At 41.7% G+C, this 27,471-nt stretch overlaps 1 protein-coding gene across 6 annotated transcripts in view; it reads right to left on the bottom strand.

Annotated features, from left to right (window-relative positions):
* Positions 1-27,471, bottom strand: part of HSPBAP1 (HSPB1 associated protein 1) — a 287,128-nt gene that overhangs the window by 208,032 nt on the left and 51,625 nt on the right. For 2 of the 6 annotated variants that reach the window (XM_067101820.1, XM_067101822.1), the window contains exon 2: positions 10,460-12,133. The exons of 3 other annotated variants lie outside the window; for them this stretch is intronic. In XM_067101820.1, the coding sequence (XP_066957921.1) occupies positions 10,576-12,066 (1,491 nt within the window). In that variant the 5' untranslated portion in view covers positions 12,067-12,133 and the 3' untranslated portion in view covers positions 10,460-10,575. Of the gene's footprint in view, positions 1-10,459; positions 12,134-12,475; positions 12,602-27,471 lie in introns of those variants that run through there. One more of the 6 variants, XM_067101821.1, reaches the window with a different exon arrangement.

Here is a 27,471-nt window from a genome sequence, read left to right as displayed (position 1 = left end):
TGTGAAGAAGAAAACCTTACCTACTCCAGCAGGTCGATCTGAGGTCCCTCCGGCGGCGGCACGGGCGGCGAGCCCGTTCCGTCGACGAGTACAGCCTCCCCCTCCGGGATACAAGCAGAGTCTCAGTCGCGGCAAGTGGTTCCCCCTCCTCCTGCCTTTGATACGGACTCTTTCGTCGAACTTCTCCTTGAGAGAATCAACGCAAGAGTCGACAGCAAGCTTTCTGGTCTTGCCAATTCTTTTCAATGGCTTTCGGAAAAGGTGGAGTCACAGCAGGAATTCATCCAAGGACTGGCCGATAGCGGACCTCGTTCTAGGTCTCATTCTGTTCCTGACCCTTCCACTGTCCCTCCCTTCGATCTGGGGAATCCTTGGCGTCTGGCCCTTTATGCTCCCAAGCACGAAGGTACTCTCACCATAGAGGGTTTGGGCACAAGAAGAGTGGAGGAGTTGGAATTCTATCCTCCGGACCTGACATCCCCCTACACAGGTTTTGCCAGGCTGAAGGGGGAGGTTTGGAACAGGTCTGATAAAGTCCCTAAGGAGACCGTTATCTATCCTAGGGACCAAGCCCAGTCGTCTTTGATGAGGACACTTACGGAGTGGCAAGCGGAGAACACTAGGCTCACACCAGCCAAGGGAGTGTTCACTATGTTCACTTTAGGTGATATTCTCCTTCCTCCTTGTACTTCGAAAGTGGCCTCTGACTAGTCAGGCTTGCTTAGAAGGTAAACCCCTCCCTCATCTCCAGGAGACGGACCCAACATCTCGTCTTTCCCGGGGCACCGAGTTCTGGAAGGGAGCCCCTAATACGTTCGGTGACTCGGCTTGACCCAGACTGCGCTTCTGACCTGTTCAGTGAGCAGCTCCCTAAGATCCCGGAGTCGCTCCTGAAGGCAGAGGCTGATAGTAAGGATAGGCTTGCCAGGTCTTTGAACTCTTTGACTTTGGCAGAAGCAACTTCTTTGGTCTATAGGGAAGATTCTTTGTTCCAGGTCTTGACAAAATCTCTCTTGGCGAGTTTTCAACAAGACCTGTTTGACTTTATGACTGCCCGACTGGCCTGCCGGAAGCATATCTTTTCGGCAGCCACAGTTCGGCATGAACCGAATAAGCTTCTGAAGAGTTCTATCTGGGGAGCTAATCTTTTCCCCCAAGAAGAAGTTGACGCAGTCTTATCTGAGGCGGCTAGGGTCAATCAGAGTCTCCGTTCTCGTTGGGGTCTGCCCTATAAACGGAAGCAGTCTGATCTTGCTGGGCCTTCCCCAAAGTCCGGCAAGAAATTTAAGCATTTCAAACGCCTCCCGGCTCAGTCCTTCGTCCAGGTTCCCTTACAGGATCAACCTTCAACCTCTTCCTCCCAACCTCCGCCTCAGTATGTCCTGGTGAACCCGTCACATCAGTCTCTTGCTGCCCCTCCTCGTCTCCTCCCGGCTTTCAATGCTTCATATGAAAGCCAGGGGAAATTTAAGCTCTGGGCAGTCAACCAGAGACAACAGGCCCGAGGCTATGTTAGGGAAGAGGAGCCCCCCGCTCCTCTCCCAGGAACAGAGGAGGTAGAGGCTCCAGAGGGAGGAAGCAAACACAGGACCGATGACATACATCCAGTGGGCGGGAGGCTGTACCATTTTCGGGCCCGGTGGACCTTCTGTCCCTGGGCTCAGAGTATAGTTTCCAAGGGCCTAGGTTGGAGTTGGATCGACGGTCCCCCTCCACCAGTCAAGTTTTATCAGACACCGACCAAGGATCTCGAGGACTTTGTGGAAGATCTTTTGCAGGAACAGGCCATAAGGAACGTGAGGACACTGAAGTTCCAAGGCAGGCTCTTCAGTGTTCCCAAGAAAGGTTCCGACAAGCGGAGAGTAATTCTGGACTTGTCCCGTCTGAATTCCTGCATTCGTTGCGACAAGTTTCGGATGCTTACAGTCTCCCAAGTTCGGACCCTACTGCCCCGTGGAGCCGTAACCACCTCTTTAGATCTTTCCGACGCCTATTATCACGTCCCGGTTGCGAGAAGGTTCTCCCCCTTTCTGGGGTTCAGGCTCGGAAGGCAGGCATATTCCTTCAAGGTGATGCCTTTCGGCCTCAACATAGCCCCAAGGATTTTCACCAAGTTGACAGACACGGTCATACAACAACTCCGGTCTCAAGGGATAACGCTGGCCGCGTATCTAGACGACTGGATCATCTGGGCATCCAGCGTCGAGGAGTGCCAGAGGGTTACATCCATGGTGGTCGGCTTTCTGGAATCTTTGGGCTTTTGTGTAAACAGGGAGAAGTCCCGCCTGGTTCCGAGCAGTTGTTTTCAATGGCTAGGAATCCAGTGGGATCTGAATTCTCACAAGCTCTCTCTTCCTCCTCCCAAGAGGAAAGAGATAGCCAGAGCAACCAGACAGTTCCTCAAGTCCAAACGAGCCTCTCGGCGGGCCCAAGAAAGAGTCTTGGGCTCCCTTCAGTTCGCTTCAGTGACAGATCTGTTGCTGAAGACAAAACTGAAAGATATCAACAGAGTGTGGCGGAGTCGAGCAAATATCAGCCTCCGAGACAAGGTGTCTCTGATTCCTCCCATCTTGAAGAAGAGACTCCGGCCTTGGTCGACTGTCAAGAGCCTGTCCAAGTCAGTTCCCCTGCAATTTCCTCCTCCGGCGTTGGTTATCCACACAGACGCCTCCCTAAGCGGGTGGGGAGGATATTCTCAACACCAAGAAGTGCAGGGGACTTGGTCCCCCATGTTCCGCCAGTTCCATATAAACGTTCTGGAGGCCATGGCAGTCTTCCTTACCTTAAAGAAGCTTCTTCCTCCCAAGAAGATTCATATAAGGCTGGTTCTGGACAGCGCCACGATAGTCCACTGCATAAACAGGGGAGGTTCAAAATCCAGCCGGGGTCCGGAACGTCGTGGCGGATTCTCTTTCGAGGACAACTCCCCTGAGTCGGAGTGGTCCCTAGACAGGGTCTCGTTCAATTGGATCTGCAACCAAGTTCCGGGCCTGGAGGTAGATTTGTTCGCAACCAAGCTCAACAACAAGCTTCCTCATTACGTAGCTCCCAACCTGGACCCTCAAGCTCTTTCCACGGACGCAATGTCATTGGATTGGAACAGGTGGAAGAAGATTTCATCTGTTCCCTCCAGTAAACTTGTTGTTAAAGGTCCTTCACAAGCTCAGGACATTCAAGGGTCAAGTAGCTCTAGTGGCTCCCTACTGGCCAAAGAGCAACTGGTTTCCACTTCTGCTGGAACTGAAACTTCGCCACATCCAAATCCCCAGTCCGAAACTAACACAAGTAGTACAAACTCAGACTGTGTCAGCTTCCTCAAAAATTCAAAATGCCCTGGCTTTGTGGACTTTATGAAATTTGCGGCTCAAAGGGATGCTAATGTTGATCCTGTCAATACCATGTTCTTGGAATCAGATAAGCGGGTCTCTACTCTTGCAATACGACTCAGCAGTTAAGAAGCTAGCACTCTTTTTGAAAGAATCTGAGGCTACAGTAATGACCATAAATTTGGCAATCTCCTTTTTTAGGTCACTGTTTGAGAAGGGTTTAGCCTCCAGTACTGTTACTACAGTCAAGTCGGCTTTACGGAAAGTATTTTTATGCGGTTTCAAAATTGACCTCACAGATCCTTACTTTTCTTCCATCCCTAAGGCCTGTGCTCGCCTGAGACCAGTAATCCGTCCACATGCGGTTTCCTGGTTCTTGAATGACGTGTTGAAGTTAGCCTCAGATATTGATAATCAGTCTTGTCCCTACCTTTCCCTATTGAGGAAAACGTTGTTCTTAGTTAGCCTAGCTACGGGTGCTAGAATTTCAGAGCTGTCTGCTCTCTCTAGGGAATCCAACCATGTCGACTTCCTTCCATCAGGGGAGGTTTTGCTGATTCCTCACCCTAAATTCTTAGCCAAAAATGAAGATCCGCAGAATAGGTGGTCGCCTTGGAAAATTCTCCCCCTTCCTCAAGACCTGTCCCTATGTCCAGTTCATACATTGAGGGCTTATTTAGACAGGTCCTCTCACATCTCATCTGGGCCTCTCTTTATCAGGGAAGGGGGGGGTAATATCTCTATGTCTGCTATTAGACAGCAAATCCTTTACTTCATCAAGCAGGCTAATCCTGACTCAATCCCGAGTTCACGATATTAGAGCTGTGGCCACCTCCATTAACTACTTCCATTACATGAATTTCGCGGATCTTACCAAATACTGTACACTGGTTAGAAGTCACCCTTGGTTTTCAAACGTCACTATTTGAAATCCTTAGAAGCTCTTAAATTCTCAGCGGTCGCGGCAGGGAACGTTGTCCCTCCCTCTAGTACCCTTTCTGATTCCTAGTCAATTCTTCCTCCACTGCCTCAGTTATCCCCTTACAGTCATTTCAGTCAGGCGTGCCTTGACTTTATCACCTGACCGTGTTATCTGTATATTTGTCTAAATGACACATTTATGTTATAATGTTTTCAATTTGTATAGTTATTTTGTTTAAGTATATTTTTTTATATTGTCATGTTAACTTTAAGCTCCCATCAGTTACATTTGTACATTACTTGTTATTATTGCTAGCAATTAAAATTTTTGGTGGACCTTTGGTCTTCTGTTCCCCTTACATTTTGTTATCTCATACAGTTTAAGAATGATATTTATTTCTCTGTTAATTTTTCACCGGCAGACACGGGACCCGATCCAGTAAAGGGATTTTGACAAAGGAAAAATCTATTTCTGGAGAGGGGACCGTGTCACCCGGTGACCCACCTCTATCATATGTTGTCTCCCCCCCATAGTAAACATCATTCTGGTGGGGTGTTGCCTCAAATAAAAACTTAACACTGGTACTCAACTTTGATGAAGAAAGACCTTGCGAGGATGCCATAAAAAGCACAACGAAAACACGTGTGACCGCAGGTGCTTGCTGAAATGGAATCGGCTAAGCGGTGATTTGTATACTGTCCATGAGTGGTGCATGGGTTTGTAACAGCACCTCTCTGTGGGACTTTTGACTTTGGGATCTCTATAGGATAAGGTTCCGTGTTTTTAGTTCACCCTTTTCCATACACGACTCCATCTAATGGAGCTCGCTCTGGGGGTAGTAACTCCAGCATTTCATTTAGCTTTCTCTGGTATCTAGCAACGGATTACCTAGAAATAAGTGCTGAATGGACTTTTTCACCGGCTGACACGGGACCCGATCCAGAAAGATATATTTCTCAATTTTTGTCTGAGGTAGCATGTCCTTCTCCATAGCTGGTACATTTAAGTGTTATTGTTACACTTCCCAAAAGATCTTTGGTTGCACCTTAAACATATTTCAGTTTTGTCTTTTGCATAAACACAATGACACCTGGCAGTAGAAACACCTACAAAAGGATGGAATATTAAGACTACTTTTACTTTATACAATGCAGCTGATATTGTCTCTGGGACCTTGAGAAGGATGAATATCAGTATTGATAATGGATGTAGATAAATCACTCCATTTGATTTTCCTATTATTCTCTTAACCTCTATAATAATTAGTTCTTTAAATTCTTGTAGAAGTTTTTCTCTGAGAATTTAATAAACTCCATATAAAACTCTCTACTTTGATTAAAAGTTCTAAGGGGTGTACAAATTGCTGGTTACCATTTATTGTTTCTGTTTTGTTTAAACTTTCACTTTCAACTGGTGCTTGCACTTCTACCAACAAATTTCCCTACCCAAAGAAACTTTCACTGTTAAGCCTATAGACTGAGCCACTTCTCTGTGGACTGCAAAAAGATCTTCTGTATCACCTTCTCCCAATTTTAAAGTCAGAAATTTATCACATAATCCTAGATCATATACTCTTGGCATTATTTCTATCTTCTTTATACTAGTTTCCTTTCCATTTTTTCTTTTTCCTCTTTGGTCCAGACCATAACTGATTTACAAAGACACCACTAGCGTGTCAATGAAACCAGTAAGAACCTACTCCCAGATTTCTGCTCCTTACCCTATCCCAAAAGGGATGGCACCAACAGGATTAGAGTGGTTGAAGTGTTGGCCAAAACTGCTTGATTGGAAAAGAGCATTATATAAATACAATCATTCCCACTCTAACCATCTTGATGAGAAAGCTGAACAGGATGATGATTTCTATCCTTAAAACCTCCCGCCCCTGGAATCCACAGGCCAGTTAAAAAGTAGAGTGCAAACCTTGAGATATCAACATGACTATCACACTGACACCTCGCAAATCGAAATGTTATTAGGTGACTGACAAATTCACCACAGTTCCTACAATTGCCTTCACAAATGATCTCCAATCCCAGCAATAGTATGCCCCCTAAATAACAAAGACAGTCAAAAGAGGGAGTTAGAGATCGGACATCAAGATACAAAAGAAGCAAAATAAATTAAATGGAGTGAAATGACTGAAAGGTACAAATAGGGGAAAACCCTGCAGCTGAACTGAGTAGTAGTAGTTAGGCTGGATGGCAAGGTGGGAGAAAGTTGATAAAAACTTGTGAGGTGAAGCAATAGAATCACCACCCTACTTACAAAGGAATTACATTCAGGATGGCTGTTCGTATCTTGAATTGTTCGTAAGTTGGTTTTTAGTATGTAGTGCATAATTTTTGTTGATGCTCATATTCCCTGTAATATGTAGTGCATAATTTTTGTTGATGCTCATACTCCCAAGTTAACTCAGGAGTCATAGATTACTATACTATTTTCACTGCATTTTTAATTCTTGCAGTATTATAAAGAATTACTTTGGATGCTAGAAAGGTAAAAAGAAGAAAATAAAATTTAGGTTCATGCAACATCCAAAATTTATTATTTTTTCCATGCTTTGAAAGTTATGAACTTGAGAATTTCACAGGTGCAGCATCTGACACTGGAAGTTCACAAAATAAACAATGTACACCACCATCTATTGACAAAAATACATACTAAATATTTTCTACAGGGAGAGGGAATATAGAAAATGGAAATTCACAATTCATCAAAGAATGAGTTAAATTGGGAAGAGAGAAATAAGTAGGAACATTTTACAAGTACAGTAATGAACAAGCATTTTCATGATTGTAAGAATACATGGTAGTTAATCACAAGAATACTTGGAATAATTAAGGTAGGGGGTTAAAGGAACAAGTTCTTCCTCATGTTCTGTTCTTTGCAAAAATTCTTACTAGAAGAATAGGCATGCAGAGCAAAATCTGACCCTGTCTGTTTGTATCTATGAATGTTCGTAAGTAGGGTGGTGACTGAATGTGAGAGAGAGAAAATATGACAAATTTTTAAGTAATTTATATTTTGCCTAACATACAAACCTGAGGTCTTTACATAGGGGATTTACTTTCAGCACAAGCTGGAGCCAGCCGTTTACCTAAAATCAAGGTGGATACTGGTAGATAGCTACCGATGGTAGGGGAGGAATGCCCGCCATCCGGTTGGTATGCATTCACTTTTCCTTTTGGCTGCACCTGAGGCAGACGTGTCTCTTCTGTTGCCTGCTGTTCAACTTAATTCCTAAATATTCTTATCGTTTTTTAATATAATTTTTGTTTTAAGATTTTTTGCCTATTTTGAAAAATATTTAAGTTTGAACTGGAGGAAAAGATTCCTGAACTTAGAGAGCCCTCTTCCTTGTTACGCAGCTTGAACACAGAATATAAATATTCAATTGTACGCCAACTGACTTCCACACGGCATTCTCTCATTGAAAAAATTTAGACCAAAGTCTAAAGACCCCAAAAAAGTAAAGTTCTCAGGGATGCCCATAAATCACAAGAATTGCCAACAACTCCAGGGACTCTGAAATGAACTTCAGATCCCATACAGATATTACACAGGGCACACCCAACTAAAGGCTGGAAAAAGAGCAGAAAACATCCACTGATCTCCCTTGTGGTTGTCGCGCCAGGAGACTAGAGTTGTGCTTTACTCTGCCCACTAAACTTCCAATACACTGTTTAGGCACAAGGGGAGAATGGAAGGAGGTCACCAATGAAGTAACAAAGGCAGGGGAAAAGGTGCTCTACTTCAAAAGTTCCTTAAACACCAAAAGCACATAAAAAAAAGGAAACAAATACATTTGAAAATATTTCCCATAGGCATAAACAAACACAGACTCTTGTATAACTGAATCACAAAGATATGGAACGTGATGAATGTATAAATAAAGGCAAATGGCACAAAGGAAAAGTGAAACAACGGTGTGGTTGCTAGGCCTTTCGACACACTATCTTTTACTAGCAGACTGATGAGAAATATAAAAGTAAGGATACAAGAAAGCTCATATAATTGACAGATGACATACAGATATCACTGATGAAGGGGATCATAAAGGAAGAGATGCACCTGGAATCCAATACAGTTGAAGAATTAGTGGACATACCAAAACAAAGGTAAATCTTTGAGAAGTTTTATAAAAGATTAGGCCAAACTGGCTTGGAAGCAGGAAGGAATCAATTAAAGGATTATACAGGGGAGGAGACTGACTACCAAAAATAACCTTGGAATGAATAAGCTGATTACATATGCTTATAAAAGTACAACACTTAATATATTCTCCTTTTGGTAAACAATAACAATTTTTGTAAGGTAGTTAATTACTAATTAAGTCAGTGCTTTTATCTTTAAGGCCATTCTTGAACATTTTACTAATACAGGGGTCCAAATAATACATGCCAGGGCTAAGTTAAAATTACAGCTGGAAGTAAGCTGTATAATAGCAGATTCTAAAAGACTTCATGAAAAGAAATCTTTCGTTCTGGCAATCACTGAACTGTCAGTCCAATTCATCCTGTGAGAGCTTTCACTTCAATGAATGAATATTGTATTGGATATTTGCCCAGTTTTGACAGAATATTTATGCTGTTTAATTCTCACTTCTAAATCTTTACTAGGTTGACATACATAATATACATAATGTTGTTGCTTTCCTTAGGGCTATTTTTTTATTAACATTCCTTTTAGTGTGTTATTATAGGAAAAAACCAGGTTGACATTAAAAATTTTAACAACAATTTTATGGTTTCAAAACCACTACAATAAGGCAGGCTAAGAAACCCCTAAGAACATTCTTAGCCTGCCTTATTTTAGGTTTTGAAACCATAAAATTGTTGTTAAAATCTTTTAATGTCAACCTGGTTTTTTTTCCTATAATAACACACTAAAAGGTATGTCAATTAAAAAATAGCCCTAAGGAAAGCAACAACATTATATATATTACGTAGGTCAATCTAGTAAAAACTTATAAGTGAGAATTAAACAGCGTAAGTATTCTGTCAAAATTGGTCAAATATCCAATGCAATATTCATTCATTGAAGCGAAAGCCCTCACAGGATAAACTGGACTACAGTTCAGTGATTGCCAGATCGGAAGATTTCTCTTCAGGATATCTTTTAGAATCTGCTATTATACAGCTTGCTTCCAGCTGTAATTTTAACTTAGCCCTGGCATGTATTATTTGGACCCCTGTATTAGTAAAATGTTCAAGAATGACCTTGAAGATCAAATCACTGACTTAATTACTAATTAGGTACCTTATATATATTTTCTTTGTATTCACATATTTATTAGTTTTTGAAAATGTTCATTTTGCAAAAATTGTTACTGTTTACCAAAAGGAGAATATATCAAGTGTTGTACTTTTATATACATATGTAATCAGCTTATTCATTCCAAGGTTACTTTTGGTGGTCAGTCTTTCCCATGTAAAATCCTTTAATTGACTCCTTCCTGCTTCCGAGCCAGTTGGGCCTAATCTTTTGTAAAACCTCTCAAAGATCCACCTTTGTTTTGGTAGGTCCACTAATTCTTCAACTGTGCTGGATTCCAGGGGCATCTGTTCCTTTATAACCCCCGTCTTCAAGGATATCTGCATATCATCTGTCAATTATACAAGCTTTCTTGTAGCCTTACTTTTATACTTCTCTTCAGTCTGCTAGTAACGGAATGTCTGTCAAAAGGCCTAGCAACCACTCCGTTGTCGCACTTTTCTTTTGTGTCATTTGCCTTTATTTGAACACACACTCTTGTTTCTTTACCTCTGACATGCAGATCAACTACATGTACAAAAATACCACAGTATAATAGTAATGGTCCAGTCAGATGAGTGGCCAACGCTCCCTTTAACACAAACACAAACACACTATCTTGTTACCAAACTTTAACAACCAAAGCCAGCTGTTACTGAAGATACATCTAAATAAATATCAGTTTGTATTCTCACAGGAAAAAATAACAGTATAAATGATGGTACTCATACGGAATACCTTTACTATCCTAAACAAAAATAAGCTTTTTAAAATGGATATTTTTTATTTTATGGCAAAAAATTAATCAAAGGGATTCACCTACGACTTGGGAAAATGTCTTCCAAGTTGCTGACTGAAGTGCTCATACCATACTTCTACAACTGGGAACATCATTAGACATTTATGAAACTACATCAGCATAAAAATAAAAGGTAGATTTAATAAAGCTCAACTCTAAAAATGATTGACATAATGAACTGTATTTGAAAAATAACTCATAAATGATACAATAAGCATATCACCTGGGATAAAAAGATAAAATTCTCAAAATTAAAAATGTATGGTTCAGCACTACTTCTTTTGTAATTTCTCATCAATAACCTTCTTGATAAGGTCTATCACTCTGTCATCACTTAAACTATCTATCAAAATCTTAAGATGATTTAAGCTGACGTTTCCATCCTCACGATTTTCATTCTGTTCCTTTGGAGGTTTCAAGTTTTTCTCATTTTTTAAATGCATTACAGATTTCTCATATTCACTTTTGATATCACTCCCTAAAACAGAAGAAATATAAGCCTCAAATGATAGCTTAGGAACTTTTTCAACACCATGGTCTATGCACCAAGTTACGTTACTCCAGTTCAGTGTAAATAAATGGTGGCTTGTATCACTGCTTGAGCTTGCATAACTACTTGTACTTTTATCAAATAACATCTTTTTACTAGATATATTAGGATACTTTACATTATCTGAACACTTAAAGTCATCACTGACATCTGTCTGCCCATCTAGACTATTATCTTCTTGGAAAACTTTAGAAGCCAATAACTGTAAAAGATCTGATGAGGTCATAGTAGCAACATTTATCATGTTAGGGTTCAATACAGAACTAACATAATCCACTGACTCAATCCCATGACAAAGACTTCCAACTTGATACATCACAAGTGCTTCTTTTACACGCTCTTCATTATCAGATGGCAACTCTAACCATGTGTTTATACTTATTGAAAACTCAAGATTTTCAACAAAATGCCACCACTGATTTGGTACAAACAGTACATCTCCTGGCTCCAGTGTGATGACATATGGTGTAGTTGAGCACAGTTCAGGATGTGTGATAAGACAAGGGTGAGGAAAGCCAACCTGACTGTATATACTGGACTCCTCATATGGTATACGTGTAGGAGATAAATACTGGGACTGAGATTTTGGAAACAAAATCCAACGCTTCTTCCCATGAACCTGGGCAACAAGATTACAACCATAAGTATCTATATGGCACGGAGTGTTTGCCCCAGCTGTGCCTATCCACATAGTACTGTCTTGGATACCCCTTCCAGGAAACCCAAACATTCCCCAATCTATAAAGTCTTTCATTTCATCCTGGTGCTCTAGGTCCTTCATATAAAAGTAATCAAAATAAGCCCAGTGACCACCAGAATTCACTTCTTGACCACAGGCAGTATGGCAATTTGTAAAGCCATCTGACCATCTAAGAAACTTTTCAAAAGACATAGTACCCTTTAAACAAGTAGTTTCCCACTGAGGAGCTGAGAGCACTGCATCAAAGTTTATTCTTGTACCTATTCGGAAATGAAGATCCTTGTCTCCAAACAGCTTCCCCCACGCTTTTGCATCCCACTCCAGACACTTCCAAGAGCAATTCCTTTCACCTGACACTTCCAGTGGCATGAGGTATCCATGGAATACTAAGGGCTCTTTCACATCACAGAAGAGAGCTCTTCTAATTTCACATGGATCAATATAGTGTTTTTTCAAAGAACGTAACTTGTTTTCACTACCACTACAAAGTCTTTTAGCCAGTGGTTCGGCCATTTCCAAGTCAAATGGAAACAACCCTTACACATGCAGAAATAAACTTGAAACCAAATACTTCACCCACCTGTAAAGAAAAAAAAATAAATGTGGGTTATCAGACCAACAATCATTTTAATTCAAATTATGGCAAACCTACCTGGAATATTAACCACTACAGGGGGGAATACTGCACAAAGTACATTTCAAATCAATCTTGCAGTGATTTTTTGTTTGTTTATAAGTGACTAAATAGCAAAAACTTAAAACTAATCATCGGATGTATTTTACAGTAACTAAATAACACTAATGACAACAAAGAACTTTGATCTGCAAAAAAAGCATGGGGAGAGAGACTATCTTTTCCTAATTATGACATTACTTACACAATATGAAAATTTTTGATGAAATTAATTATCTGGATACTTACCAACTGTTGAAGTTAGTGTATATCTTCATGCCATTAGGAGTGATCGGCATTCAAAATATACAAAAGAACATCGCTTGGCTGACCTGGATTGACTTTCTGTAATCAACTGTTTCCCACCAAGTGGTGCTGGAATGTTTATGTTCTTGTCAGAATTCTTAATGTGGGGAGGCTGTGGGGAGTTTTCCACTTCAACAGTAGATAAGTATCCAAATAATTAACTCTATCATAAAAACTTTCATTATTTGGGATGAATCTTACCTACTGTTAAGGTTAACTGACTACGACACTGAATGAGGATAGTGTGTTAGTTCAGCCTCAGAAAAATCCACTCAGCCAGGCAAAATACAGTAAAAGTTTTTTTTGAAAGGGAAAAGCTTCTACACATTCCTGCCTATTGTGTGATCCTTCCTGGCAAAGTACCGTCACCAGACAATACAGCAGGGTGTAAGGTCCTCATAGCGAGACTCCTTACAAGGAAAAAGGACTCTATCTCATAAAGTTCTTGTGACTACTGTGCCAGAGTCAAAAGCCAATACCCAAAACTATAAACAAAGACCTTCAGATATGAAGGTGCATTCCTATATACACTTAAATGTGTATCCTCATGTTACCCAAACTCTTCTCCAGGATTTCCTAACAACCTAAAGATAGGAAAGAAAGACGCTTCTCTCACATTTAGCTCAGGAGAAAATTGTCCCACCATGAGCATACTGTAGGACTAAGGGCTTTAAAATTCTCAAATAGAAATTGATGTCTTGCAAAAAAAGCAAGGTAAAACTGAATTCCATGTCAAATGAGCTGCATTAATAGCCTTCTGTAGCAAAAGGTTTTAAAGAAAATGAAAAGATGGGCTTACAGCACAGATGTTATGAAGTTTTACTTTAAAAAGATGGAAATGATCAGGATTTGACTCTACATGTGCTGGCTTGATTAAGCGGTGTACAAAAACAGTATTCTTGAGCATAGGAGTGTTTGGCCTCCTAACACTACGGAACAAATTCTGAACTCCCCCTCTTAATGATTAAGTCTTTCTAGAAGAGTACTTAGATACTGGACATAGCAGAGCTTTCCCTTTGCCTACTAAACCAATTAAATTAGGCACCGTCACAAATTTGGGATAGGTTTTGCTTTGAAATTGTTTCTAGACCTAAACAATGTGAGAAAAGACATGTGCCCCCTTGAACAAAGCCTTACAAGAAAGGGCTTGTAGCTCACTGATACACTTCTCTGTAGCAAGAGCTAAATGAAAAAGTGTTTTGGTAGTTGAAGTTCTTAAAGGAAGCTTTTTCCAAAGCTAAAACTGAGTTAAAGCCAAATTTAAGCACTGTCCAAATTCCATTCTAAACGATGATAGGAAGATTTTGGGGCTTCTAGCTCAAAAGATTGGAAGACCTCATCCAAAACAATGAACAATATTCAAGTTAGTATGTCCCAGAACTGAAAACAACATAAAGTAAAAAACTCTAAGCACTGGAGCAGAAAGTCACTTTGCATACCTGAGATACTGGGAAATGTTGATTAACTTATCTACAAAAGTACAGGTGCTGGAAATCCCTCAGGACAAGCAAGATCAATAAACTGACCGCTGTTGTTAATAAGGTCAAACAATGGAGAGCCTACTACCCTTAAGGATTAGTTCCCTAGCCATTCTCAAAAAGCCTCTTGCTTGCAAGAATTCAGAACAGCACAAACTATGACTCACTTAAAAATCAAAGGAGAATCATCCGAATCAGGGTTGAAATCCGTCAAATCTAAAGAACCAAGATGGCAGAAAAAGTAAATCCACGTACTGAGACGATAAGGCGATAAACAACTGAGATGGGGAACTGCAGTAATGTAGTCATGGGATACAAGTGGTAAGTACCAGACACTGGGAGGGAAACAGATGGATAGGAGAAAGTACAGTAGAGGGTTCTCACATGACATCACTGCAGAAGACAGATCCCTAAGTTTGCACTTCCACAACATATCCAAAAAAGATGAAGCTTTGACTCAAGCAAAGACCCTGCTGAGAAGACAGCTGGAGCCATTTGCACAACACTAGAAGCAGCATAGGAAGAAGAGCCACTTATACAAACAAGTATAGTTGTCAAAAGGTGAGGAATACAAGGAAATAGAGGGAGAGAATTAACATCAGAAATGGAAGGAATACTATATCCCTGACTCAACCGGGTCACACATACTGGCACTCTCGTCAAAGGAGAATAAAGGGTGACCGAGTTGATGCGAGATTTAACTCTACCAAATAAGTCCTTCAGAGAACAGGTTGAATTCAAGATGGTAGATGGCTGACAGAAAGGTGGTAAAGGGCACAGACCCCTACCCTGGGACACACCTTGGTTTCCTGGCAGAGGAGAAGACCTACTAACACAGGGCACTCCAAAGGGAGGGCTACAAACAGACGAAGGCTTCAACACCTCCTATCTCATGGGGGAAACCTAAATGGTCAATCACTTTGGGGGGGGGGGGAGGGAACCACAATATTTACCCATAATGCACTCCATCAAATGCCTAACTGACAATACAAGTGCACTAATATTTACCTCAATTTTAACTATGCTTCCCTCTTGCTGAAACACACAGGGAGCATAAGAAGGTGGAGTAGCAGGGGTGAGAGAAGGAGCTTCAGAAGAAGGAAAAGACTGAGTGGGTTTATGGCTGGATCTAACGAATTGTCTCGGTAATGCGACAGCCTCTCACATCTTCTAGTACCTCACAATATTATTCATTCTCACACAAAAAAGATGAAAAAAAATCACACTCATTACCCCTACTGATAATATCAGTATGACCAGCATGCCCAACCAAATATTCCGGTGTCCACAAAACTTGTTAATATGGCAAATTTTTTAAGTAATTTGTATTTTCCCTAACATACAAACCTGAGGTCTTTACATATGGGGATTAACTTTCAGTGAGCTGGAATTCCAGCCGTTAAACTTTTGCTGGGTTGGTTATGGTAACAATTACCGATGGTAGGGGCAGAAGTACCACCCACCCAGCCCGTATACATTCATTTCTATACAGTTTACCTTTTGGCCCAGGTAAGAGAATGAGGGGTGGTAAGAGGTGGGCCCTTAATGTAAAGACCCCAGGTTTTTATGTCAGGAAAAATACAAATTACTTTAAAAATTTGTCATTTGTTTCTACACAAATACAAATCCTCAGTCTTTACATATGGGAGACTTACTTTTGGAGGGAGGATTCCGAGTAAATCTCTGAACTGACTGATAGTTCGGCTTACCTGGGCACTCATTCCTGGTCATGAAAGAACAAAGGAAGGAGACCATACCTCTGATCTATTGAACAAGAGAGATTTTCAATTGTCAGACTTCTGGGCATTTCAAACTGAAGGAATGTAATATTCTTGATTCAAAAAGGTTTGGATGAACCCCCTGTGTCAGAGACTATACAGCTAAGAATAACCAACTGGTTTGCTCATAGTCAGTCCCACTCTCCCCTTGCTAGAAAGAAGGAAGGATTTGAATCTACGGTACTAATCTAAACAGTTAGATTATAGATAGGACACTCAAGTCATCTAGATCACCTGCATGCATGCCAGTGCAGCACATGACAGCTCGTTCACTGTTCCTCTGCCCACTGGAAGAGGAAGGAAGACAGGAGAAAGGGAGGAGGCCAGTCCCACACACACACACCTTCTCCTAGCAGCCGCACACCTTAGGCGAGATGCAACCTGTCCCTCAAGAGCTGTGTGAACTAAATGACTTGTTGAGCATCCACCACAGAATCCAAGGCAAAGGAGTCCAAGGACCTGTGTGCAATGTCCCAAGGTAAAAGGAGATGAATGTCATCTGCACAATTACATTCCATCCTAGTGCTCAAATGACATGTTCTTCCTGAATGAGATAGACAGACTGATACCCCTGGCCTTGAAAGATCTGGTCCGAAGAAGTTGCGGGGTACACTCACTTGATCATCTCACTAGTCAGTGAAATGACAATTTGGACAATGTTCCTCAGCCAACTCAAAGGTAACAAAAGAGTCGTTGGCATTGTGTTGAAAGTCTAGTCTTCATGGAGGCAACATAGATGTCATACTGTCATTGGCACCACAGGACCAAGGAAGTGGAATGATCCATCTAACTGAACACTTATGAAACGTAGAATGACGAAAGGCGTAAGCTTCCAGATGTAAATGAATTACCAAAAATTTCTTACTTTATTCAAAGGTGTGAGAAGACAGAACAGAACAGCGCCAACTTCAGTAAGTTGAGAAATATGGACTATGATCAAGCTTCTTCAGAGGTTGAATGAATCGGGAAGCCAAGGTGCCAAGATCAACTGTCCTTATCTCCTGACTTCAGCTAATAAATGTAATGACATCCATCTTGCTCGGGACATATAGTTGGTCACTGCACTGAATGTTCTGTCTGCTCGTGTACTTGCACTGCAATAGAGCAGATGAAAGGACACCAGGACCTTTTGTTGACCATGGCACTACCGTGGTGTCATTGCCATCATACCGAGGAGTGTCTATCTTGGATCTTGGGACTCTTTGAAAGTCTAAAAAGAACTGTGCGTAAGTCCCAAGAAAGGAAGTGTAGGAGACTGCTGCCCTGGTCAATGTTCCTAAGAATGAAAAGTCTTTGGAGGAGGATAGTGTAACCATGGCACTACCTTGGTCTTGTTGCTATCAAAGGAGTGTCTATTTGGACACTGAGACTTCTGAAACTGTCTTAAGATTCACATAATACTCTCCTCAGGTTGTGGATCAACTGGTAATTACAACAGCAGCAGCTACTGCTTACATCTCCCACTCCTTACAAGAGGAATGTAACTACACCAAGAGGATCAACTGGTAATTACAGCAGCAGCTGCTACTGCTTACATCTCCCACTCCTCACAAGAGGAATGTAACTATATCAAGTCAAAAGAAATGGAGCTCCTAGACATCTCTTCTTGACTGAGTAGGAACCAAACACAAGTTGTCCGAGCTTAGTTTGGAGGAATTGTTGATCTCCCGACGAGTCAGGCAAAATGACGGGAAGAGACAAGCACAAGACTTGAATCATGGATGTGAAACCGAACTTTTCTGATAAGCATCCATCATCCTGGAGTGTGTCTCGACCGCTGTGCTGAGTGTGCTACGCAAACCCATGCACCCACACTGCCAATGGAATGTATCTGGTTGACCGTTGTGCACTGTGCTGAGTGTACTACTGCAAACCTGTGTACCCACACTGTCAATTGAAATGATAGGACACTAGGCATCCCCACTCTTATTGACTAAGGAACTACCATGGTACCAATCCTTAACAACACTGCAGAAGCCTATCCTCAGATCATGAGGCTTGGAGATCTAAGAAGATCCAGGTTATTGAGGTGTGGATTGGGTCCAGTTAGGCTAGGCTATGCTAGGTTTAATTTAGGCTAGACTAGGTTGGGCTAAGTACCCAACCTAACCTAACTGAACCCAGACCCTTGAAGAACGAGTAACTACCTTCTGGCTGAAGCCATTAAACAAGGAGTCCCAGGATACTGAAGTGCAGGATTGGTAAGGTTCAGCTAGAACTTGTTAGTAGGCTAAGTACCCAAACAAACCTAACCCAACCTAGTCCCTTGTAGAGCAAGAGATCACCTCGTGGTTGATGCCATTAGACAAGTAGCTCCAGGATACTGAAATGCAGGTCTGGCAAGGTTAGACTAGAACTAGTTAGGCAAACTTACCTAACCCAACCTAACCTCTTCAAGAGTATGTGAAAGTCCTTCAGTTGCTGCTTTGAGGCACAAAGTATCTCTGGAGGAAGTGTGTACAACACTCCAAGGGGAAGGCAGTCTTCTTACCATTAAACCAAGTCCTCTCAACTCTCTGAGAGAGGATGGGAAGGAATGGGGAGACCTTGTCAAGCCCAGGACCCCCCTTTCCATCTCCAAGAATTAGTCTTCATCGTTGCTAAGAAGAGTACTGCAGAGGAGAACACCGAGGTTGTTGTACAGAGGAGTAGGCCTGATTCGTAGACCTATGGAGTTAGAAAATAATTACGATCGCACCAGGAAAAAACCTTGCACGATCAGAATTGACTGACTACTGTTTTGGAAGTGCAGGACAGTATGGTACTACAGAACTTCACTATAAACAAGACCAACCTGTAGTCAAAAACGAATCAGGAATCTGAAGAAATCTGTGCTGACGAATTGTTGACTATGTACCTTGGTTCAGGGAGTTGAAGGTTAATATCAGTGTAGGAACAATCAAGAGTCAATGTCCAAATGTGAATGATGAAACAGAGATTTCTTCCTACCTGAAAACTGTCAAAGTCTCTGGCTGACCACAACAGAAAGACCGTCAATTCCCACAATGACAGCCGTATGGGTCTGATAGAATGAATTCATTCGAACTGTCAATTGAAATGATAGGACACTAGGCATCCCCACTCTTATTGACTAAGGAACTACCATGGTACCATTCCTTAGCAACATGTTATAAAGGGCATAAAGGTTGGCGGCAGCACAATCCCGTTCTCTTGTATAGTAACGTCCATTGGCTGTTACCAGATGGTCAAAAAAAAAAAACATGTAAGTGATTGAGAGGCATTGCACAGATGTGCTGCTGATGCACTTGTACGTGGGTTGTCACTGCCTCTCTGTCGTTCTGTTTTGCATTCCCCTAGGAGAAACTACAACCACCAGTCGAATTCGGGCAGCCCAGAACGAGACTTGCATGGTCTAGGTCGTGACTCACACGGCTGTGGATGTGACTCTCAAGGGCGTGGACAAAATTCGCATGGCAGTGGATGTAATTTGCCGTCATTCTAGATGTACACAAAAGATCTATCATTGCTCTTTGCTAAACATAATTGAACGAGGTGGTGATCAGAAGGGCATCAGTTCTTCAACATGGCATGGCCATAGACCATCCCATTCTCTTCCCAAACCTTCATATGAATGAGGTCAATGTTCTGTTCCCAGACATGCCAACCAGAGACAACTTCCACAACCCTCCGCGCAACAGCCACGATGTCATATACAGCCGTATGTCCGTGCTGTCACGTCTGCAGCCAAGCGAACCTGATCTCTCCTAGGAGAGAGAAAACTTAAGAGATGACGAGACACTGAGGAGCGAGGCTGAATGGCTGACTGGATTGAATTAACTGCACGTACGTGCATGTCTTCACGCACTCCGACGTTCGACGGGACATGGTCGTGGGAGCTGGAATGACGATTAAAGGGCCTCTTGGGAGAGCATGAACAGGGAGGAGTTCTGAAATGATGGAGATTAATGGCAAGGATGTGCGAGCGATGAGGTGACAACGGCCTAGGCTGGAAATGCGTCTGCGGTCATACAGAATCTCTCACGTCCGTCATAGGATCGTGCGACCCAGAAGGAAATGGCTGAACTTCCAAGTTTTCAATACCCTGGAGTCTAACAGGAGCATTGTCATCACAGCCTGTGAGAGAGACACCAGGGAAAGAGCAGGAGCAGAAGACATCACCGCATAGTCATCAGTCACCGCAGTAGAGGTTCACGGGTTGGGAGCAGGGGGGGCCGTTGAGAAGCGGCTGGATGTGACACCCCCTCTCCAGCAAGAGAACCACAGCCATGGTCAGACAAAGATGGAGAAGAAAAGGAAACCAATGGAGGAGAAGACAGAGACCTGAGACGCTTCTTCTTCACAACATGGGTGAACCTCTCTTGAAAAATAATGTTGACTCTGTCAACCATGGTTTTCATGACAGCATCAGAAGACAGAGTGCTAGAAGTCACCACTGCCGAGGGGACTCCAAAGCTCTGTGAGGGATAAGTTGCCGACAGAGCAGGAGAAAAGCCACCACCACTGAAGGGGGTTCCAAAGTCCTGAAAGGGATATGCTGCCGACGGAGCAGGGGGGAGAAGCGAGACCTCTGAAGGGATTCCAAAGCTGTGAGAGGGATACGCTGCCAACAGATACGGATATGTAGGACCATGAAGAGGAGAACAGGTTAGCCACTGCAGCTACCGACTCAAAATGCTGGTCAGAGTACACCAAAACCTGAAGTGGCAACACTGGTACAGCCAGGTTAGGGGGAGAGCAACAGGGCTGGCAACTGTCGAAGATGAACAACACAGTCAAGCAAGAGGGCAGGAAATGGGAAAATAGGACACCCAAGGTTGGTACTACTGGCAGGGTTAGAAAAGTCCAGATATCTTCTGAGCCTTCAATCCTGAAATAGAACAAGATGACGTTGCCTCTCCCCTCACGGGGCGGGGGGGTGGTTACCCAGAGAGAAAATATCTCCTGACCCCTCCCAAACTTCCAAAGTCAAAGCTATGGAAGAATGGGAAGGGGTAAAATCTTTCAAGGAAGAAGAAGCAACTGGAGGAAGAATGCATAGAAGAAACCAGGAGACTGACAAGCTGCCATCGAAGAAGGCGAAAACCCCTTTCAAAATGGTGTCTTCTTCCTCCTCTGATGCTTCCTATTGGCAAAAAACCTCCACTGCTCAAGAGGACAAGAACGACATTCAGTGAGGGGAAGGGAGCAAGCTTTCGACTCGCCCCCATCCAAAAGACAGGGCAAGAAACAAGGCAGAAACCACAGACAGGAACTCCCACTCGCTTTGGAGAGCAAGTCGGGACCAAACGCACAATCAAAGATCTTGCGACATCAACCTCCGTGTTGAGGGAGAGGGGAATAACTTACTAGGTTTAAGCAAGAAATATCTTCGTACGAACTGAATAGGAAACCCTCACTTGGAAACATGAAAAACCTGCCTTGTCTCTATCTTCTCAATCTACACGACATCTGAAAGACTAATACATTACAACATTCCAAGAAATTGTGTAGTCAAAAATAAAAAACATTGTTTGGTAATGAAAACAGAATACACAAAACAAACACCCAGGAGATCTGCGTTGGGTTTGCGTAAGTACGAAAAGGCAACACAAAAAAATTAAGTAAAATGATATATAAAGAGAAAGTCATTCAAAACTTATGCTGACTTTGTAGCAAGTGTAAGTGAATATATCATTATAGAGGCATAGAAAAACATGTTGGAATGTTTCAATATATCAATAAACCCAAAGTATAAAAAAAAAATATAAACAATATAAATTCAAACACAGAAGAGAAAGTCGAACGGCAGAACGGAGAAAGGAACGCACGTGTTGTCGAGACGGCAGCCAAAAGTAAACTGAGTAAAAATGCATGTATACCAACTGGGTGGGGAGTACTTCCGCCCCTACCATCGGTAACTGTTACCATAACCAACCCTGCAAAAGTTTAACGGCTGGACTTCCAGCTCGCTGAAAGTAAATCCCCATTTGTAAAGACAGAGGGTTTGTATTTGTGTAGGAACAAACAAAACTTAATGGTTCTATCTCTGCACAAGGACATGGCATGAAGAATTCTAACAAGAACGTAAACATTCCAATGCCACTTGGTGGGAAACAGGTGATTACAGGTAGTCCAACTTAACAGCATGATGATGCAAGTTAACTTCAACAGTAGATAAGATTCATCACAAATAATGAAATTTTTAGCAAAGTATTGTACAATAAAAATGACATTTTTATAATAAAATAAGGTTTTATATACTCTTACCAAGTAATTACATTGTTATTTGTTCCTACTTTTCACGGCAGTGAAGTTTTAAATTTCGCGGTAGCACTATTGTTTTGGTGTGGGTAACCGACCTAGCCCACTTTCAGGGAAGAAAAGGTACAACCTGGCTCAGGAGCTCAATTCGTTCATGATCTATGCCCATGAAAGGGGAGGCAGGAGGGCTCGAATCATGTAATTACTTGGTAAGTATATATAAAACTTTATTTTATTATCAATATGTCATTTTTATATAAATAACTTACCAAGTAATTACACTGCTGAATCCCACACAGACAGGAGGTGGGATACATGTACACCAACTGCTCAAAAACACCCAGTAATGGAGATGAATTTGAAATAGATAGATAGCCAGCATTGGCAAATGCTTGCTGTAACCTTACCTGGTGAGAGAGCTACAGCAGACGGGTACTGCCTCTGGTCGGTGCTCATCATCAACCTGCAGTGGCGCAGCAGTAAAGCTGAGGGTCGCCTCTACTTTATTGGGTGCCTTTCAACCAAGGAGTGCTCCGATGGTTGCCAAAGTGTCATAACAAACAAACATATGGCCTTGCCCTGGGCGCAGTACAAGAAAAGTCGACCAAATAATCTTGTTACCTACACATCACATATAAAAACAAAACCAAACCCAACCATTAAAGCAATGACTGGTGGGTACTCCAGGTACACAGTACCCCCAGGCTTCCCATAACTTCATCACCTAAAATCAAGGCAAGGAGATACACAAAGAGAAGATACACTCCTATTCTTCCTCCCCCAGTACCAAGCTGGCCACGGAGAATGGACCTAACATACTGCAGTTTTCACATGTGGTCTCCACAATGCGTATGTAATGAGAGGCAAAAACAGATCTATGCTTCCAATACGTAGTTTGAAGTATAGTAGAGAGTGACAGACTACGTTTAAATGCCAACAAAATGGTGACCGCCCTCACTTCTCCTGGGCTTTTACTTTCAATAAGGGTAAAGCCTCTTCCTGAATACCCCTGTGGGATAAAGAGATCACTTCCCTAAGAAAGGAGGACAGTGTGTTCTTGGACACAGAAAGAGATGGGTTTTTTACGGAACACCAGAGGTTACGACTGGGACCTCTAATGTTTTTAGTTCTTTCAACACTTTTAGAGCTCTGATTGGACAGAGAACTCTTTCCTGGTCTGTCAGCCTGAGGATGCTTGTTAAGTTCTTGATTGACAATTAATGGGGCCAAGGATTGGATGGGGTTTCATTCTTTGCAAGGGACCCAAAAGTGAACATGCATACCGCATCCCCTTTTGAAAAGTCAACTTATTTTTCCAAGGCTTGTAATTCACTACCTTTTTTGGCTATGGCCAAGGCCAATAAAAAGAGGGTCTTCCTCGTCAAGTCTCTCAGAGATGATGTGTGAAGAGGCTCAAAGGGAGGGCCTGAGAGCCAACGAAGTACAACATCCAAGTTCCAAGGTACAGCAGTCGGTTTGTCTTCCTTCAAAGTATTGAAAGATTTAATTAAGTCACTAATATCATGACTTGCTGCAAGATCCAGTCCTCTGTGCCTCAAAACTGAGTTAAGCATGGATCTATAACCCTTAATAGTTGAAGTTGTTAGTCCTCGTGAAGACTTCAGGAAGATTAAAAAGTCAGCTATTTGCACTACAGTGGTTTCAGAAGACAAGATACAGCATCTTCGACACCAGCTGCGGAAAACTGACCACTTAGCCTGGTAGACGTTGGAGGAGATTTGCCGCCTACAGTTGGCAATAGCTGTTGCAGCTACTTTTGAAAATCCTTTTGCTCTGACAAGCTTCCAGGAAATCTGAAGCCCGTCATTTGCCTGAGAAGATTTTGACACTGTGGGAGGAGTCTTGGGAACTCCACCAACATTGAGAGAAGGTCTGGGAACCATTCCCTCTGTGGCCAAAATGGGGCCAAGAGCATCATCGAAGAGTTGCTGTGCGACTGAAACCATGCTGAAAGGGTTGGACCAGTCCTGGAGCATTGCGTCTGTTGCACATGCCAGAGGGTCCAGAACTGGCTAGCAATACAGGGGAAGGGAGTGATTTTTCAACATCGCCAACAGGTCTATCGGCAGCTTCCCCCACCGTTTTCACGGGTCGGTGCACACCTGCGGATTCAGTGTCCATTCTGTCAATAGGGCCTGTTTGTGGCAACTCAATTCATCTGCAAGGACGTTCATTTTGCCTTGAATGAAGCAGATGACGATCCAGGTACGGTTGTTCTGGGCCCAAAAAAGGAGATCTTTGGCTGCTTGGCAAAGAGGGAATGAGTGCATGCCTCTCTGATTCTTTATGTAGGCTAACACTGTCATGTTGTCTGAGTTGATCGTGACCATCTTGTCGTACGTCACTGAAGCAAAGTGTCAGAGGGCCAGGTGTAATGCTTCAGCTCCCTCACATTCATGTGGAGCTTCCTTTCTGCTTGCAACCACGTGCCTGCAACTTCCGAATCCTGCAGATGAGCCCCTGACCCCAGATCTGAAGAGTCTGAAAATTAGATTTAGGCTTGGGTTCAACAGGTGTAACAATTTTTCGACTGAGAATCTCCCTTCTCTGAGCCACCACTGAAGGTCCTCCTTGATTTCAGGAGTGGTGGGGAAGACAAATGAGTCTGGGAGCCTCTTCCCGCGCCAGCTAGCCTTTAGGAAGAACTGAAGGGGTCTTGTGTGAAGTCTCCCTAAAGGCATGAACTTCTCTATGGATGAGAGGGTACCCAGGAGGCTCATCAACTCTTTGGCTGAGCAGGAAGGGAGAGTGAGGAATTTCTGAACCACTGAAGGCAGGATTGAACTCTTCTCTGTGATGGAAAAGCCAAAAAACTCTGAGAGCTGATCATCATCCCCAAATAGACAATTGACAGAGTCGGGACTAACTGCAATTTGGGAAAGTTGATTAGAATACCCAGATCCTGGGCAAGGAGGAGTGTTTTCTGTAAGTCCTCTGCGCAATGAGTTCTTGAAGGAGAACGTAGGAGCCAGTCATCGAGATAAAAGCATACATTGATGCCCATCAGATGTAGCGACTTCGATAACAGGGCGAGAACCCTGTGGGGCAGTGGAGAGGCTGAAACCGAGGGCCTGAAATTGGTAGACCCTGCCCTGGAGTATGAACCATATGCACTTCCTGGATTTCAGGTGGACTGGAATGTGAAAGTATACGTCCTCCATGTCTACCGTCACCATCCAATCCTTTTGATGGATGAAGGACAGTACTGACTGATCAGTTTCCTTTCTAAATTTTGTTGTTTTGTTGAAGAAATTCAGGGTGCTTACTTCCAGGACAGGCCTCCAACCTCCCGACGACTTGGGTACGACAAAAAGGCCGTTATAAAACCCCTTTGTTGTGGGAAGTTGTGTGGGTCAACTTCATAAAAATGCCAGTTACTTGTGCTGCTTACGGATGTACACAAAGTTTTAATAATACTACAAATTCGTCTGTTACCTTTCATCGGTGAGTACTAATGACCTGGAATTATGTTATGAATGTCATTATTAGTATTAAAAAAATAAGGATTTGCTATATTTTTGAAATACAGTATTCGAGTTGCGCGAATTCACACACAGGGACTTTTCATTGGAACCTAACTAATTGTCATACAAGAGTTTTTCATAAACACGCGAACATTTGCAAATACTGAGAAACCCTGCAAAAGTGTTTATGTTTAATTATTTATGTAATTTATAAGTTTTCAAGCTTTTATATGTAAATTAAATAACATTAAATAATATAAAGGTAATAATTTCTCTCTCTCTCTCTCTCTCTTTTACTGAGATAAGAGAATTTTTAAGGTACATGTATAAATTTGTTTTGTATGATAAATGAATTTCTTACCTAATAAGTACTAATTTTCAAATATTAATAAGATTATTAATAATAATAATATAACTGTAATTACAAAATTTGTGATACTTATTTTACACAAACAAATGTCTTTCCCTCATCTTTTGTTCAAAGCTCAAAGGCAAAGCTGTCAGAAATGTCGATTTAACATAACAAGAAGAGAGAGTGTTGCTGATTAGCGGGTCAAAGGTTTCTTACAATTCTCTCTCTCTCTCTGTCCGTAATAATAATTCATAAAAAATTTCACTCTTAAGGACAACTGTTATCTCTCTCTCTCTCTCTCTCTCTCCTGTAGTTAGCGCACCCTACATATTACTGTTTCTCTGTATATCTTTAACTGTAGAGTAGATAATTTTAAATTGATCTAATTTTACCTGTACCATCTACAAACTGTAAATGGGCTGTTTAACATAGAGACACAGAGGATTCCAGAACAAAGAGAAAGAGACAGAATAAAGAAGTTTTAAAAACGAGGTTGAGAAGACTTCTAAAAATAGATCGTTGGAATGGGGAGAGAGATATAGTACACTAATCTTCACACACACCTATATTTTTACGTCAATCATTTATTTTTTTAAGGGTAATGTAATTAGCTAACTTTTTAAATGAGATTACAGTTACTTTAATTTCATTTAAAAGTTATTTTAATACTGAATTTCCTTCTTTTGATATCTAACATAAGAATAACTTCTCTCTCTCTCTCTCTCATGTTATTCTCTCTGTCTCCGTAATAATTCATAAATAATTTAACTTGATATTTCAAGTAAGAACAATATCTCTCTCACTCTCGTTATTCTCTCTGTCTCTGTAATAACTGATAAATAATTTCACTCTCTGAAGTAAGGACAACCTCTCTCTCTCTCTCTCTCTCTCTCTCTCTCTCGTTCACAGTGCTCACACATTTTTACAACTTATTATTTCTCTGTGTGCCTTTACCTGTACAGTAGATAGTTTAAACTGATCTAATTTTACCTGTACCATCCACGAAGTGTAAATGCACTAGTGTGGCAAATACATTCTAAAACACAGAAACATAATAACTAAGAGTTGTATTAGTCCAAATAAAAAAACACTGTTTGTTCATGAAAAAGCATTTCAGAACAAAGAGAAAGAGACATAGAATAAATAAGTTATTAAAAAGAGGTTGAGAAGACTTCTAAAAATGCAGTAAACCCCCCGTATTTGCGTTCTCATGATTCGCGGACTCACGCATTCGCAGGTTTCTGTGGAACATATCTAGCCATTATTTGCGGAAAATTCGCCCATTCGCGGTATTTTTCACTGAGAAATATTCACTAATTACTGTATTTTCATATAATTTTCATGAATAAATGCACTTTTTGTGATAAACTATTAAAATACTCAGGTATATGCATTTTTACAGGGTTTTTCTGTGTTTAAACTATCAAAATGGGCCGTCCTAAGTGTTTTTAGAGGGGTTTTAAGTATTCGCGGATTTTAGCTATTTGCGGGGGCGGGCGTGGGACGCATCCCCTGCGAATACAGGGGGTTCACTGTAGATCAGTTGGAAGGGGAGAGAGACAGAAATTCTCTTCCAACTCTATTTTTATGTCAACCATTTATTTTTTTTTTTAAGGGCAATGTA

The sequence above is a fragment of the Macrobrachium rosenbergii genome, chromosome 58 (genome assembly GCF_040412425.1).
Source record: "Macrobrachium rosenbergii isolate ZJJX-2024 chromosome 58, ASM4041242v1, whole genome shotgun sequence".
NCBI classification, from domain to species: Eukaryota; Metazoa; Arthropoda; class Malacostraca; order Decapoda; family Palaemonidae; genus Macrobrachium; species Macrobrachium rosenbergii.
Note: the sequence above shows the minus strand (reverse complement) of the source record. Positions and strands in the feature narration are given on the sequence as shown.